Source organism: Gavia stellata, chromosome 3 (assembly GCF_030936135.1).
Source record: "Gavia stellata isolate bGavSte3 chromosome 3, bGavSte3.hap2, whole genome shotgun sequence".
NCBI lineage: Eukaryota > Metazoa > Chordata > Aves > Gaviiformes > Gaviidae > Gavia > Gavia stellata.
Genome location: NC_082596.1, coordinates 56,397,912 through 56,412,852, shown reverse-complemented (window position 1 = coordinate 56,412,852; position 14,941 = coordinate 56,397,912). Strand labels below are relative to the sequence as shown.

At 39.0% G+C, this 14,941-nt stretch overlaps 1 protein-coding gene across 1 annotated transcript in view; it reads right to left on the bottom strand.

Moving 5' to 3' along the window:
• The window catches only part of PTPRM (protein tyrosine phosphatase receptor type M), a 481,477-nt gene that overhangs the window by 203,496 nt on the left and 263,040 nt on the right, over nt 1–14,941 (bottom strand). The window contains exons 10-11 of the mRNA XM_059815570.1: nt 14,370–14,571; nt 9,488–9,590 (exon numbers count right to left, since the gene is read on the bottom strand). Of these exons, the coding sequence (XP_059671553.1) occupies nt 9,488–9,590; nt 14,370–14,571 (305 nt within the window). The remainder of the gene's footprint in view (nt 1–9,487; nt 9,591–14,369; nt 14,572–14,941) is intronic.

Sequence of the window (14,941 nt, the reverse complement as noted above, 5' to 3'; positions counted from 1 at the left end):
ACTTTTCACTTGGGACATCTCACTTTGACATCCAGCACCTGAGAGCAAAAATACTGATGAGATTCAAACCTACATAAAAACAAAAGAACTGTAGTGAGATGACAAGCCACAGTGGAAAATCTAATTTCACACTGACATTAAGGATATGGGAAGCGCACATGCATAATACACAATAAGATCAACAGTGAAAGCTCCCAGAGACAGCAATGGGTTATATGTGCCTGACAATTCCTAAGCACAATTCTACAGGAATTCAGAATGGGTTACTCAGCACTGTGGCTACAAACTAACATACAGCTAACTGTGATACACATTGTCAGAAAATGACTTTAAAATGTCTCCAGAAAGTACATCTCCACATAATCCTGTTCAACAACCACTCGGGAAATGTAGCTGACTCACATACTCCCCCTTCAATCCTTCCACAGCACACAGTAAAACGAAAACAAATCCCTGGCATACTTCAGTAAACACAGGACAACAGTATCTCTTTCTTATATTTTCAAGGAGTGCTCTGGTTGTTCTGCGTTTGGAACTCAGGTACGTACAAACTGAGTCCACTTTTAAAAATCATGCAATGCAGTAATTTCCAGCAATGTGCATAACTCTTTCATTATGGTCCCTAAATTAAACACCTCTCTCTCTCAAGACGAGTGCCCAGAAATACACTTGAGCCTCCTACACACTCAGTGGGAGAGAGAAATAACATCTCTTTACAACTCCAGAGGGCTACTCTGAGATGAAGGTGGGATTGTACCTCTCATACTGTCTCCATTGGGTGATCAATGTGCCCATAATTGAGGAACTACCTAAACTCAGCCAGAAGTAGATGCTTACATTTAAAGACCTGAAAGGCACTTTATTTGGGGCTTTACTGTATAGGTCTACATCTGCTTAGAATACCAATGTCTCATGAGAGATGTGACAGTCATGCCAGCTTTTTCCACAATAACATAACCACTTGAGCATGTTCTCAGAAACTGGAGGCCAGGATTCAATACTGTTTTCAACCTGAGAGGTTTTCACCATACTGCTCCCACCCCCACCCATCTGAACAGCGTTACTGAGGTCTCCTGCTGAGCCTGGCCTAGCATGCAGACAGAAATACAAGGAGAATCAGAGAACCAGGAGAGCATTCATGAAGGAATCTGTCTAATCAAACAGAGACTCTCCTTATTCTGTCCATTATTTCTGTTTTTATTCAATGACCATCTAGAATATAACATATTAAAAGTCCCGTAAGAAAGGAACAAGGACTTCAGGTCTCTTGCTTGCCTAGGAGCATTAGGAACTTTGTGCTCCTAGTTAGAGGTTTCTACTGGTTTACTGAGAACACAGCGATACTTGAGAACAGGCTGGTGGCTCAGACTTGCTAACACTGAGCTGCCTAAAATCCATCTAAGCTATATGTGTAACAGGAGACTGAATAGAGAAATGCAACACCGTCCTCCCTGTTAAATGCTCTGAAAGCTCCCTAGCAGGGCTTTGGCACCAGCCAGCTACCACTCCCCCCAAAATTTCTAGACATGAATCAGGACCCATTCCCAGCTGTCAGTCTGTAGGTGGTCATTGTGCCTGGGAGCTAAGCAGTATGAACATGGACTGTTTTCAGCCAGTTGGCCTCAGTACCAGAGAACAGTACAGGGCATACAAAATTCACTAGTAAATATGCATGCCTGATATCTGAACTTAAGTAGGCTAAGCTGAGCGCTGAGTAGCCATTCCTTGGAAAGATCTGTTCCTTGCATACTCAGAGACCAAGCTGTTCATTTTAGTAAGTAGATTTAAGAAAAACATGTTTTATCAATTCTGATTGAAGTTGGTGGTCCAGAGCCAGCAAAACAGAGTATGAGTTCCAAGAGTTTATGATTCACCAGTTGAATTGCTGCTGGACTTCAGCCTTCACCAGGGAGACTGGAAAAACCCAGTGGTCCAAAGGATGTTAGCAGAGAACTAGCCTAGCTGAACTGGACTATTATGCTGTCAGAATAAGAGGTAAGCAATACAGAAAAGACTATCATTAGAGATTATAAAAAGATATGGTCTCCACTGCATCCTACTTAAGGCCAGCATGTAGAAGGAAGGTAAAAAAAAAGCAGGACTCGTAACAGTGGAGCAAATTTTTCAGTTGTTAATTATAACCAAAACCCTTGAGAAAGTATTGGTGAGTTATGAAACAGAAAAATAATCTCTTTAGAGATATGGAATAATCTATTCTCTTTTATTCTGGAATTGCTCTAGCTTGCTTTATTTATCACAGATTAGCTTTTTTAACCACATTGCTAAATGACAGCATTACGTGCTGGCTTTTCAGTGACACAAATTACTACTTAAAGAAATCAAGAATCAATGCTCCTTTTACCCAGGGACTATGTGAGAAGTCACAGTAAAAGGACCATGGAAATTTCTGAACAAGCCAGCAGGACATGTGAAGCTGTACCACGCATGCCCAGACAACACGTACCATAAATTCTAACTCAACTCACAGTAAAAATCCAAGGACAAGTTCTACTGCATAACAAAAAACAATTACAGCGTTTTTATAGCATAAGCAATTACTGTACTGTTCCCTCAATGAAACTGAAATTGACCCTTCTGCTGTAAATAGTTGTACTTGTTGCTATAAAGAAGTAACAATTATGGGCATTAATAAAACCCTGTCCCTTCTGTATCACAGACATCCTCAAACAAGTTTACTGGCTGCCTTACAGGTTGTAAAACTATGATTTGGAAATACAGTTTGCAGGCAAGAGCTGACCCTGCAGCATACAACTCAAGTCTTTATGTTTACAGACCCTTAAACAATAGAAAGGATGCTTGTGGGAAGCAAATTACAGAATGGACAGTAAGTTCCCTTCATGCTCTTTAGACCTTGTGATCTCAGCATTTCAAAAGGCTATATTTTGAACATGACATTTCAGAATACTAGTGAGTTAGTAATGGTACTTGAACATGTATAGTAACATTATTTCAGGATAACCGTTTCTTTATCATAAATCCACCAAATATCACTGTTTTATCAGTGAGCTCTTGAAAGGCCAAAGTTCACTTTTCATTTTATTGGGAAGCTTTCCAAATCTCTCTTGGTTAATATTTCTTGGTTTTGATATTTCTCTCCTCAGCTGTGTCTACATGAGATTTTCTTTTTATCTCGTTACTGCATTACCATGTAATGTCAGTGGGAATAGAAGGGAATTACAATAACATGCTAGCATTACATAACATGCTAGGTAGGAATTGTGAGAGGACAGAGCTAAAAATACCGATACTGCAATGCTTTTAGTTGCATGTGCTGTTGCCATGTTTTTGCCCACACAGAATGTTAACAAATCTCTTATTGTGCAAATCAGCATTCTCCCATTTCAAAACTCATTTGTTCACTTACCCTGAATTTATAAACATACTCATGATGCCTGCCTCCATAATTCATGCATGGGAATTAATGCTGAACTCTTACCATGCAACATAGAAACTCAGACTGAGACACCAGTACCTCTTCTTCGCTGAGAAGTGGATTGCAACTTTGAGACCCGGCCCTGTGGCTGCCAGGAACTCAGAACAGCAATGCAAGTGCCTTGCGATCTCTTCAAGGTTATGGAAAATATCCTGAAACTTTTGTATTCGGAATGCTTGAAGCCCTGCTGCTTTTTGAGTTCTAATGACACCTGCCACGGGTTTCCAAACAGCCTGGCTAGCTTGCTAGCTTTTGTTTGGATTTCTTGATTGCCAGTGAAACAATTTAATCTGCTGATCCGCTGACCAGGTAAGTGTTTTTGTGAAGATGGTGAGTTTCAAGAATAAAGGTAGGTAGTGGCTTCTCTGGAAGGCTGTCTGTCCAATTTGAGGGTCCTGCAAAAGGTCAGATGATCCCATTTCTTCATATGGAAGTGTCTGAATAGTATTGCTTGCCCTAACTGAAGTGGCACAGGGAGTGCAAACTCCTGCTGCCAGCCTATGAGAAAGTGAGTAGACACAGTGACAAAGCAGAGGGGATGGCCAGACACATAGAAGGCTGATCCTCATGGCACCAGTGGTGCTGAAGGAAAGAGCTGAGGTCCTAAGACACGTCCTCCTACCTTGCAACGTGTGTGGCTTTGTGTGCAGCACACAGCAGTTCCAGTGGGGAACTGTTGCATTATGCACAAGTCTTTGTATTTCAAAGGTGACCACCTCAGTGTAATTTACTCCTTTCTACTGCTATTCAGTGAGTAGGAATTCAGTGTCTTCTATCATTCATTTAAGAATCATTATACTATGAGTGTTATTGAAATGGCTAAGCCACATACAGAATGAAGTAGTCCCTGGACTTGGGCTGACACAAGTTTTCTTTACACCATGCATCTTCCTTTGAATCGTGCTGTTCCTACCCCAGGGACCATGTGCAGATGGCCTTAATTTGACCTGTGACAATAAACCCAGTATTTAGAGGGTGTCTTTAAAGGTCTGGATTAGGCCAATAAGAAATGTAAATCTCTGTGGAATTTAGACAATCTGAACACATCATGAAGCATTTATCTGATAAAGTAGTAGGAAGGAGTGCTTATCACTTTAGATAACATTTAGTTTGACATTTCTATGGTAGTTTTCAGCTGCACTTCAAAATACTTAGTAACTTCATATGGCCTTTTGGGCTGAAATATAATATACATTACTCCTTCAGGGAAGAGAGATTAAAAGTACATTTCAAAATTAAGCACTTCAAGTAAATAGATGTTTGCTTTATTTTACCAGTAGATTTGTTCTTATTTATGTATGTTGAAGAAGTTGGGCACACTGATGATAAAGGGGATGCATTGAGAGTACTCATACTGCTTTCACTCTAGCACACTCTCAGCTTTCAACTCACATAATTCAAAGTTTATTTGCTGCCTTCGGCATGTTTTCTTTAAGGTACTTTTAAATTATACTACTTGGCAATTGCTGCAATTCTCTCTTTTCCTCTCACCCTGTCTGGGCTTTGCAGGCCCAGGTGCTACAGGACTGATCCCACATACTCAGCAGCAGTCTGGCATCCCAAATGTCAAGTATTGCATCCGCAGGGCGTTGCTAGCTTGGCCCTCTTGTTCTCTCACGTTAGGCCAGAAGAGGAGAGTACCAACTGTCTGTGGTGTCTGTAAGAGCAGAAAGGGTGGCTGAATGGGCCATTAACTGATTAGAAGGGTTTAATGGGGCAAATCCAGCTAAGTCAAGCTCTGTAATGTAATATGAGAAAGACCAGGAGGCAGAGTAGAGCCCGGCTGGTCTTGCCTTCTTTCTTATCCTTCTTGCTCCTTCCCCAAGTCTGCTGCTCCCAGAGTGCTTGCTATTGCCAGGTGGTTCTGGTGTTATCTGGAACAAAATCTTTGTAATGTTTACTCTTAAGGCTTTTTGAGGAAGTGGCACAGAAGAGCAGAAGGAGGGTGGTATGGTGACAGCATTTTGCTGATTACGTAAGCCAGATAAAAGAAGTGGAAACAATCAACCTTTATCATGGCAAGACTGAATGGAAATCTATGCAACAAAGCAAACTTGCTTCTCCCTGCTGAAGCTAAAAGCTTCCAGGAAAACTTCTCCAGAGAAGGTCACAAGAACCTGTTATTTCTGTGTATAAGCCAGTTCTTTGCAATAAATTAGCATTCCATTGAAGTAAATGGAACTGACCAATCTATGTACCTGCAGACAACTTGGTCCCAGGGTCTTTTAAACTTTAGGCTAACTTGCCCTGAAGAAGTAAAAGGTACAAATGATACTACGTTGGAAGAGTGAGTCCCTCAATAGATGCTGAAGAGCCCTCATAGAAAAAATATGTGCATTTGTATGCTTTTTATGCAAATTATTTAAAACTTTATTGACTCTTACATACACGTATCTTTGGAAAAAAGACAATATCCACAATAAGACATATCATAGAATCATAGAATCATTTAGGTTGGAAAAGACCTTTAAGATCATCAAGTCCAACCATAAACCTAACCCTGCTAAGTCCACCACTAAACCAAGTCCCTAAGCGCCTCATACACACGTCTTTTAAATACCTCCAGGGATGGTGACTCCACCACGTCCCTGGGCAGCCCGTTCCAATGCCTGACAACCCTTTCAGTAAAGAATTTTTTCCTAATATCCAGTGTAAACCTCCCCTGGAGCAACTTAAGGCCATTTCCTCTTGTCGTATTGCTTGTTACTTGGGAGAAGAGACTGACACCCACCTCTCTGCAACCTCCTTTCAGGTAATTGTAGAGAGCGATAAGATGTCCCCTCAGCCTCCTCTTCTCCAAGCTAAACAACCCCAGTTCTCTCAGCCGCTCCTCATAAGACTTGTGCTCCAGACCCTTCACCAGCTTCGTTGCCCTTCTCTGGACACGCTCCAGCACCTCAGTGTCTTTATTGTAGTTGAGGGGCCCAAAACTGAACACAGTATTCGAGGTGTGGCCTCACCAGCGCCGAGTACAGGGGGACAATCACCTCCCTTCTCCTGCTGGCCACACTGTATCTGATACAGGCCAGGATGCCGTTGGCCTTCTTGGCCACCTGGGCACACTGCTGGCTCATCTTCAGCCGGCTGTCGACCAACACCCCCAGGTCCTTTTCTGTGGGGGAGCTTTCCAGCCACTCGTCCCCAAGCCTGTAGCGTTGCATGGGGTTGTTGTGTCCCAAGTGCAGGACCCGGCACTTGGCCTTGTTGAACCTCATACAATTGGCCTGGGCCCATCGACCCAGCCTGTCCAGATCCCTCTGCAGAGCCTTCCTACCCTCAAGCAGATCAACGCTCCCGCCCAACCTGGTGTCATCTGCAAACTTGCTGAGGGTGCACTTGATACCCTTGTCCAGATCATCGATAAAGATACTAAACAAGACTGGCCCCAAAACTGAGTCCTGGGGAACACCACTTGTGACCGGCCGCCAACTGGATTTAACTCCATTCACCACAACCCTTTGGGCCCAGCCGTCCAGCCAGTTTTTTACCCAGCAAAGACTGCACATATATTACACAGTTTCCACAGAGCCATCATCTTAAATTAAAAAAAAAAAAAAAAGCCTTGCAAATTACAGTCATTCTAAAAATCGAAATAGCTTAGCCAGCTGTTAAAGAAGTGCATACATTCATCATTACTGAATGCATTACTGCTTTAAACATATATAATTCCAAAATAATCTCCTTGAAATAAACACAGCAACAGTCATAAAACATGCTGGACCTGAAATGGAAGACAAAGCAAGCAGTGTTTGTTGTACTAAAACTCTGACTAAATAAATTTTAATCATGTCCAGTCTTATGAATTCTAAAACAACCTGGAATGCCATTTGGCCTTCATGATTAATGTGTACTTTATCATTGTAAACAGAGCTTCCTGAACATTTCTATAAAGTCTGCTTTTTGAATCAACATTTAAACAATCAGCACTGCCCTTTCTCTCCTTTTATGTTCTGGTGGTTGTGTGAGGATTCTAAATAAGGTATAAGGTATCAGGATTTTTTAGGAAGAGAAAAATAATTTTATCACAGAAAAAAGCTGGAATTGTGAATGACCTCAGGAATTAGCTTTGTTGACTTGAATGGTAAAATTTGTGCTCTCCTTATCTGTTTCAGGAATTAAAGAATTTTATGTGAAATGGCTGATGTGTTGATCAATAAAACAACAACAATTATTTACACTGCAAGTTTAGTGCAGTTTCAAAAATCTGCATTTACCAAGCCAGTAGTTGTAGCAGAATCAATAGACACGGCATCTTGCTTGGTGGTGTGCATAAATGAAGTATGACTAAACTTTTAACACCCAATGAATACAGATTAAGATGATAAAATCTATATGCAGAATATTTTTTGCAAGCTATGCAATGACAGTGTGCTTGAGAGTCCAATGCACAACAAAATCTTAAAAGTATTAAGAAATTTTTACTTTAATTTTCACTCTGCTTCACTCAGTATTTACACTGTGAGTTTGCAGTCAGCATTCATTTTAAGACCTGTTGCAAAGGACCTCGGTAATTTTCTGCTGTGTGTTCATCTGTCAGTTCTATAGCTTCATGTTACTTTAAATCTCTCCTCCTATTTTCCTAACCACTCATCCCCTTATTTGGCACACTTTAATCTCCTAACTAGCTCCTTTCTATTGTCAGTGAAGTTTCTGATGTGTCACTACTGCTATAGGAGTCAATCATCTTTAGTTCATGATGCAGATAAAAGGAAGGAAAGTATTTTATTATTAGTGGTCTAATAAGTTTGTGCTTAAACACTAATGACTCCAACTGGTATTATTTTAATCCAGACGCTTGAATTCAAAAGGACTACACTATAGCTTTGTGAGATAAAGTAAGACAAACATAGAATCATTCTGTTTCTAATCTAACCTGCTAAATCAAACAGTTTCATTAAATCTGCTTTAATTGCTTTCTGTTTTTTTATCGGCTAGTTCAGACTTCCCCAAAGTGTTACATTCTTTTTATAAGGTTGTTTGAATGACCAACAAGATGGCATTTCCTAAATGCAAATCTACATACACATAATATATAATGAACAATGAATATGTTGCATAGTAAAAAACCCTAATTATATGAAACATTGAATATTCTGAAGAAACCCAAATAACATTTATTTTCATTTATGCATATATGAGTATACCAGATCTGTATTTCCCAGACAAACAGAAATTACCAAAAACCTTAGCGTCATGATGAAAATAATTGATAGTAATTCACTATAGGTGGAAACTCTTCCTACAGTAACAAAAGAATTAACCATTTTTGATGATACATGATTAGCCAAAAGGAAAAACATCCTAAACCTCTGAAAAACCTGTATTTCTCTCATCTGTATTTTCATTTATTTAGAGTGTTAAGCTCATTACTGGTTCTCATTCAAAATAATCTAACCATTCCTCTGTTTACTTCACTGAAAAGCAGGCATCTTTTGTACTAATCAATGAAGGACATACACACTACTGTGTATCTGGTGGTGAAATAAACCTCTGCAAATTGGAAATTCAGTAACGAGTACTATATAACACTAAAGATCCAAGCTCCTGGTTTTCCAGGTTGATTTTTTTTTTCTATTTCTGCTATCATGGTCAGTTAAATGTAAATACTTCATGGATGTTACATTACATGTTGTTTAAATTGGCTAACTTACTAAGAGCTGATTATCTTAAATCTGTGAAGTAAACAAGAAGAGTGAATATTAAAGACAGTAGCTCAGCATAGAAAATGTGATATGCCCTTGAACTTATAACACTGCAGTAAGCAATTACCTTAAAGAAGCCACCCACACAACAGAACTATGGCTTTGTTCCTTATCTTCAAAGAACAAGCCACTTGCATCTGGATCAAATCCTTTAAACAATACACGAACACTCAACATCAAAGCACTTTCATTTTCTTCAGTTATTTAATTTAATTAGAGCTAATACAGACATGAATTTAGACACTGATTGCTGTGTAGAAAATCCCCAGAAAACATGTTCAATAAATTAATCAATTTGGTTTTAATTTTATAAAGATTTTTCCCCCAGTACCTGACAGGAGCGCCTCTGCTCTGTGCAGGTTTCAGCAAGACTGTCACAGTGCTGTCAGTTTGATTCAAAGGTGTTTCAAGTTCATACGGTGGCATAGAGGGTGCTAGAAAATGAAGAGAGGCAAAAATAATCATTATTCCTGTATTGCTTCTTTCAAAAGCTGTATCTTTATTTGAATAGGTAATTTTAAAGACTTCTTCAAATTTAAAGATCATATTATAGGTCTAAGATGCTTTCTGATACAGCACAAGTGTGAGACAACTGTTAAATAACTTCAGCAAAAAAAAAAAAAAACCAAAACAAACAAAGAAATCCCAGCCTACTGCCAATTTCAAGACAGGAAAAAGATACTAGTAGGAGTAAGTTTGCAGAAAGTATTGAGAATCCATGCCTTGAAAATGAAAAGTTATCTCAAGAAAAGCATCTGCAAATGTGCATGCTGAATTGACTATAGTTTTTGAAACTGAGCCCAGCTTTCTCAGTATGTCAGTGGTATTAGGATGTACTCTCAGAATTTGTCATTCCTGGAATTTTAACTAGTGCTGTAGCTGTTCTGGGTCTATTGTCCACCACAGACATAATTTACAATAATGAAGCAGGATTATCACCACGAGAGCTTATCTTAGTTTGAAGCCACACTCAATAGCACTTTTGCAAACTGTGTCTTCATTAAGGAATTACAGTTGTGATTAAAACAAATGATGCCTCAGTTACTGTCTTTTACTGCTGCTACTTTTTTCAGTGCTATAATCTAGTCACATTTTTATCATTATATTGGATGGAAGGCTGCTTGGTTAATTGATTGTTTAGCAGTCTGCTGTATCGTTATTGTCCAGTTGTTAATGAGCATAGAATCATAGAATCATTTAGGTTGGAAAAGACCTTTAAGATCATTGAGTCCAACCATTAACCTAACACTGCCAAGCCCCTAAGCGCCTCATCCACACATCTTTTAAATACCTCCAGGGATGGTGACTCAGCCACCTCCCTGGGCAGGCTATTCCAATGTCTGACAAGTTCCAATGTCTTTCAATGAAGAAGTGTTTCCTAATATCCAATCTAAACCTCCCCTCGTGCAACTTGATGCCATTTCCTCTTGTCTTATCACTTGTCACTTGCAAGTGATGATACATAATTAACATATTTGAAGGCTATAGAAGCAAAAAGTGGTCATTGCAATGATCTTTTCTGACCACAGGAATAATGCAGGGCAGAGAACTTTCCTAAACTAATTACTGCTTGAATAAGAAAATACATTTGGTGGGGGAGAAGATCTTTTCTTCAGCAGGTTCTCCCAATGGCTAATCACACTTCATGTTGAAGACGGACACCTATTTGGCATCTCAATTTGTTTAGCTTCGTCTTCCAGCCACTGGATACTTTGTGTACCATACTGATGAAGTTACTCAGAGTGTATTACGCTCCACATACAGATATCAACCTCTCGGCTCCTCTAGCAAATTAAATAGCTCCAACAATGTCAGTCTTTCTTTCAAGTGTATTGTCCAATCTTTTTCACCTTCCCAGTAATAGCTGCATCTACCTGAAAGGTGTATGAACTTCTCTCTCCTTTACCCATATTGCCCTATATATCCAAGTAAGGATTGCATTAACACTTTTGTCCACAACTCTTCAGTCTGCTGTAAAAACATTAACATCATCTTCATTGTTTTTCGTTGATACTCACCAGTTTTGAAATGCTTCACAAATAAAAAAATTAATCTTCAAAAACCTCCTTGTAGGCTGAAAGGGTTTTATTCTGTTTACAATCTTGGATATAAGGCACCAACATTGAGACTAGTAATTTTAAGTAATTTGGGTACCCACTTTCAGAAGCCTAAAGGCATAATATTCCACAGTACTTTAAAAATTCAGACACAATTTTCACATATTTCAGTTTTGCAGTTTTGAATATCCAGAACTTGTTCACATAATGCCCCATTCTCAAGTTGACCATCCTGAAAATAAGGGAAGGACAGAGTAACTGCATCTCCAAAAGCTGTATGAACTATGAACTTTTTTTGAAAACTCGTAAGTGTCATTTCTTACTCTTGGTCTCCTGCCCACATCTTAACAAGTCCTGTAATCTTCCTAACTTATGAACTCCTAGGTCCCTACTTGCACTCTTTACTAATCTTAGTCTCCCTCCACCAAAATTGTCTTCCTGTCCAGGATATGAGTTGTGGTTCTCCCAGTCCCACCTTTTAGTCCTGGCTACTTTTTCTCTTCTCCACAGATACTTGGACATTACGTATTCTTACACTTTTTTCCTGTCTAGGTTAGGACTCTTCCTCCTGCACACTGCCCAGGAGCTTATCAATAAACAGAGAAAACAGGAGATAGTCTTCCTGTTCGCAGTTTTTGCAACTGCACACCCTGGTCCTCAGCAGCAGAAAGCTCAGATACACTAAAAGGTAAGGCCCTTAGAGACTCTAACAACTCTCCTGTTTTGGGCCACACTGTGTTGACAAACACACAGGCAAGGCTCTAAAAGCTTGGAGAACTTAAATCTATTTAGTGAGGATGTCATCTATGGTGACATTTGCTGCTCAATTCTGTCAAGTTTCCACCATTTGTGTGCAAACTGTAACATCTACAAATTGCCCAAATCTGGACAGATTTTCAGACTGATGGCTCAAGAGTAATGTCTCTCTTCTTGCTAAATATTTAAATCCCCGTTTGAAAGAACTTCAGTAAGGTATCGGTCACCAAAATTTTTCATTATGTCAGCCATGTTCCTGAAATGGATTAAATTCTTAGTATGAAAGGCAGCATACAAAATTTCAGCCCACACAGCTGACTTTTCATGAAGTTATATGCAACAGAGAACAGTCTTCTAAGAGAGTGCCCATTAATTTTGATAGCAGGCACTGCTACGAGCTCTGCTTTTGGTAATACGTATTTACATACAGATCACTTCATCCATCAGTGCCAGTCACACAACTATAAATGAAACATGGCAACTCTTTACAGTATAGAATAGTACTACACAAACACTTAAGACTGGAAATTAAGAGTATTTTATTCAAATGAAAATGCAACCTAGAGTCAGACAAACTAAAATACAATGACTCAATTCAGAAATCGGTCAGAATGCACTGTTGACACCTTATCTGTTCTACAAAATAGTGAACCTTTATCCATAAATGTTCAGCATTTTCATTTGACATCTCTCCAAAATAGAGAGCACTGGCCGCATCAAAATCCTCAAAGCCTTACAGTGAGACAACGAGATCACAGGCCAATAGGACTGCAAAGAGGGTACCATATTCAAAAGCTAAAATTCCAGTTGTGATTTTTTAATGATACTAAGAAATGTGTGCATTCTGCTTCTATTTTAAATTCATCAAGAGATTGGCTTTAACTACCCAATGACAAGTCATAAACATTCCCTGTTAGTACAGTAACTAACATGAAGTAATGAGAGAGGCGGGTGCAGACAAGACAGCTTGCAGAACCTTGCTGCTTGGAGATTAGTCTCGTTCCCAAGCATGCCTGCCATGTCTGTTTACACTAATGAATTTTAGTTGGTGACATACCAAATTTAGAAAAGAACAACAATTTAAGATCCAGCACTATTCCCAGATGCTCAGATTCTCCTCCGATCTCAATAGTCTCCTTCCTTCCTGATTCTAATAAGGGCTGATTCTGCCATCCTAACTCCTATCAAGTCTTGCTATGTCAGAAGTTGCTTTCTGACCGAGAAAGTTTCTGTTCAGTATAGGAAAGGGGACGGAAAATGAACCCCATTGTTACTGATCAGTGTTAATTATGTTTAGACTTTCTATAAAGAATAATTTTCTATCTTGAAAATTAACAACTTTTTTTTTCTCTACAAACACCTGTACTGGCAATAATTTCCACGTTACATTAAATGCCTTTTCCTATAATAAGAAAAAAGAAATTGCTCTATTTCTGACTAACAGTTGTTACTTCTTTTCATTCCAGTGAGGTCAGAAAATAAGTGATGGGGAAAAGTACAAAGAATGGGAGAAAAAGAGAAAGAATATTTTGTAACCAAATGCTTTTCTTTTTCCTTTCTGAAAAGCAAAGTTGACCACAAATAGATAAGGGAATTTTCTGTAAATATTATCAAGGGGCCATAGTTCAACCGTCAGCTTAATTCCCAAGAAGATTGTAGAGAAGTGAAGAGTAAACGGACTTCAACTGTAACTTTGCAAAACATTTTGTCATCAATTACATAAGCATTTTAAATTATGTAATAGTATTGCCTTCCATCAGTTAGAGAAATGAAGTGTTCCTCTGCCTCTGGGAAGGCTTTAAAATATTGTTTATGGATCTGGAGAAGTGACAGAGTCATGCTGCTGTTATCTGGAAACCACTAGTACTGATGTTCTTGTCTAATACAGTTTCATATCCACTTCAGTCCACACACCTACTAGGAACATACGCAGGCTGGCAGTTAGCTATGCTTTCTAAGCAAGCACTAGACATATAGTATTTCTGCTCTACTCTCAATTGTTCATGGCTCATTAAAGAGATTTCCCAGCACCGCTACCGTACTAATTTAGAATCATGTCAAGGCTGACTAAGCTCTGAATGGAACCCTCATCCTCATGTCCAAAAATCCCTACGCTAAGTGTTACAACAGCAGCTGGCACTGACTGCAGGCACATAATTCATAGGGTTTCTTGGGTGATAGGTTACAGTTGTGAATAGGAATTTTAAAGTATAGGCTGATATTTAAGCACTTGGAAGTTTTTCAGATATATTAATGTATGTTACTTTGATATCTTCAGGGATGAACATGTATTTTACTTTTTCAATCTGCTGCTTGTTAAATCCTAAAGAAGAAGTAAACAACAAAAGAATTACCCATGTCATAATCATAAGCAAACAACAATATTCTTTTATCAAGTACCTGATATTTTAGTGGTGAACTGATTTGTGATTGGAGGTCCAAAGCCTTTAGCTGTGCTGGCTCTGATGGTAAAAGAGTAGGTAGTGCCAGGATACAGTCCAAAAAAGAGACAGTGCGTTTCATTTCCTAACTTTGAAACTCGTCCACTTTGATTGGATAAATCTATTTCTGGGTCAAAGGAACTGACTGCTTTGTAGATGATCTGCGAAAGAGTAAGAAAGTTATAAACTGCCTTGAGCAGATGGACAGATATTGCATCTTTATCCAGTAAACCCTTCTGATGTATGCGCTGTCAGACATTTTATGATAAGCTATCTTAGTCTCTTATACTTTTCAAATCCCGAATCCCAGGAAGGGACACAGAAACTCAGCCGTAACTGGTATGAGTTATTACTTTTATAGATACAGAGACTTAGAGGCAGCTAGATTACAAGTCTAAAGGATGGGTTCAGGCTTACATTAATTCCTTCAAGATGATAGCTTTACCAGTGTCATTTTTTGAATTCATCTTACTGTTGGTTTTGATCAGCAACAATAACAAAACCAAAACAATCAGGTAAAAACAGATAAGC